At 40.2% G+C, this 2,161-nt stretch overlaps 1 protein-coding gene across 1 annotated transcript in view; it reads left to right on the top strand.

Annotated features, from left to right (window-relative positions):
- The window catches only part of khdc4 (KH domain containing 4, pre-mRNA splicing factor), a 22,923-nt gene that overhangs the window by 7,580 nt on the left and 13,182 nt on the right, over window positions 1–2,161 (top strand). The window contains exons 4-6 of the mRNA XM_016475124.1: window positions 1,322–1,401; window positions 1,501–1,546; window positions 1,792–2,003. Coding sequence (XP_016330610.1) covers window positions 1,322–1,401; window positions 1,501–1,546; window positions 1,792–2,003 — 338 coding nt within the window. The remainder of the gene's footprint in view (window positions 1–1,321; window positions 1,402–1,500; window positions 1,547–1,791; window positions 2,004–2,161) is intronic.

Here is a 2,161-nt window from a genome sequence, read left to right as displayed (position 1 = left end):
CTCCCTAGTTATAACGCGTTGCTATGGGTTGCGTCTTTCTTTGGATTTGACTGACAGACTGGCATTCTGACACCGCAAGCTTCATGCTTTCTAACCTTTTCTAACCTTTTTCATTTTATGTTGCAATTATTCTGCTTATTGTACATGTAGCTAAAATACAAGATGTTTAAATAATTAGTCCCATATTCATAATTGTGACCACACAGTCTGTTTACAATGTCTACTATTGTAACATTACATCTACCTAGGGATATGCCGGTATCAAATTTTCATGTTGCGATTAATTGCTAATGCTTTTATCACGGTATACGGTGTTATCACGGTATTGCAATTTAGTTTTAAAAAAGTGCTGTCATAATACAGTATAACAGGCTTAATATATATTTTTCTTATAACAAAAATAACTGAACATTTAAATGCAATGAAGCAATACAGAAAAATGTATAAAGTTAAAAGTTTTACACAGATTAAAGTGCAAAAGAACTATAAAGACCAATAGGTATCACTTTACAATAAGACCTCATTAGTTAACCTTAGTTAATGCATTAACATTCACAATGAGCAATAGCTACATTTGCTACAGAATCTTTGTTAAAAATACAAGTCTTAGTTCATGTTAGCTCATTAAATAACACAGTTGCAACTTTAGATTTTAACAACGTGTTATTAAATATTGGAATACCTAAGATTAATGAATGTTCAGAAGAATTTTTCATTGGCAGTTTATGTTAACTAATGAATTAACTAATGTTAACTAATGAAGCCCTAATGTAAAGTGTGACCGAACAATAAAGAATCAAAACACTTTCAAACAATATCTAGGGCATGTTGTAGTCCAGATTAAAATGTAAAAAAAGTTTGAAAATAAATAGCCTATTAAGTCTAAATATTTAAGTATTTGGCGCTGTGATGAACATCATAGCAAATACACAAATCTGAATGGCTGTTTAAATCATTTAAATACGTTTCAGACGTAAGAGACAGAAAGAAACAAAGTAGCACAGCTGTTTTGTTTATGGGGTTTCCGGGGTAACGACTGCATTTCTGCAGTTCAGCACCACCTGCTGTCAGAGAGTGAAAGTGTTGTCCTCCAGAGCGTTTTGTTTACATCAGAGTGCGCACGCGTCTTTCATGCAGCATATGTTGTGTTGTGACCAGTTGATGGGAAACGTATTCTTAAAATGCATTCAAAATTCTGAATAATTTGTAATAAATAACTATTCTCTGTATTTTGAAGTGCCCGCAATAACAATATCGTGCATGTTCATTATCGTGATATATGGCATTACTGAATACGGGCAGATGTGTATATTCCACACAGATCAGCAGAGTGAGCGGCGCTGCCGTGTCCACCAGAGGACGCTTCATGACAGCGGAGGAGAAGAGCAAAGCACTGCCCAGGTCTGTCGTCACGTTCATCTGTTTCTGTTGATTAGTTTGACAGGAAATGTTCTATGATGAATATAAATGCTAATGCATGACTCTCTGATGTTTCTGCAGTGACCGTCCGCTCTATCTGCACGTCCAGGGACAAACCAGAGACTTAGTGGACAGTGAGTGATGTGACCGACGCTTCACTTCATTCTGTGTGTGTGTGTTTAACATTGCTGTGTGTGTGTGTGTTTGTGTGTGTTTAACATTGCTGTGAGTGTGTGTGTGTTTGTGTTTAACATTGCTGTGTGTGTGTGTGTGAGTGTGTGAGAGTGTGTATGTGTTGAACATTGCTGTGAGTGAGTGTGTGTGTGTGTGTGTGTGTGTGTGTGTATCTCTGTGTGTGTGTGTGTGTGTCAGATGCATTACGTACAGGACAAGCTGTTTGTGGGTCTGGATCAGGCCGTGCAGGGCTTCTGTGTGAAGGAGCGAGTGGAGGGCCCCGGCTGCTCGTACCTGCAGCACATTCAGGCCGAAACCGGGGCCAAAGTCTTCCTGCGGGGCCGGGGGTCCGGCTGCTTGGAGCCCGCGTCCGGACGAGAGGCCTTCGAGCCCATGTACATCTACATCAGGTGTGTGTACGGATCTCACACACACTCACACACGCTCACACACAAACATGAACACACACACTCACACACACACTCACTCACACACACACGCATACACACTCACTCACACAAACACTCACACACACACTCGCACACGCACGCACACACTAGCGCTGGAT

This window comes from Sinocyclocheilus anshuiensis, unplaced genomic scaffold, assembly GCF_001515605.1.
Source record: "Sinocyclocheilus anshuiensis isolate Anshui unplaced genomic scaffold, SAMN03320099.WGS_v1.1 scaffold1680, whole genome shotgun sequence".
NCBI lineage: Eukaryota > Metazoa > Chordata > Actinopteri > Cypriniformes > Cyprinidae > Sinocyclocheilus > Sinocyclocheilus anshuiensis.
This window is presented reverse-complemented; position numbering and strand designations above follow the sequence as displayed.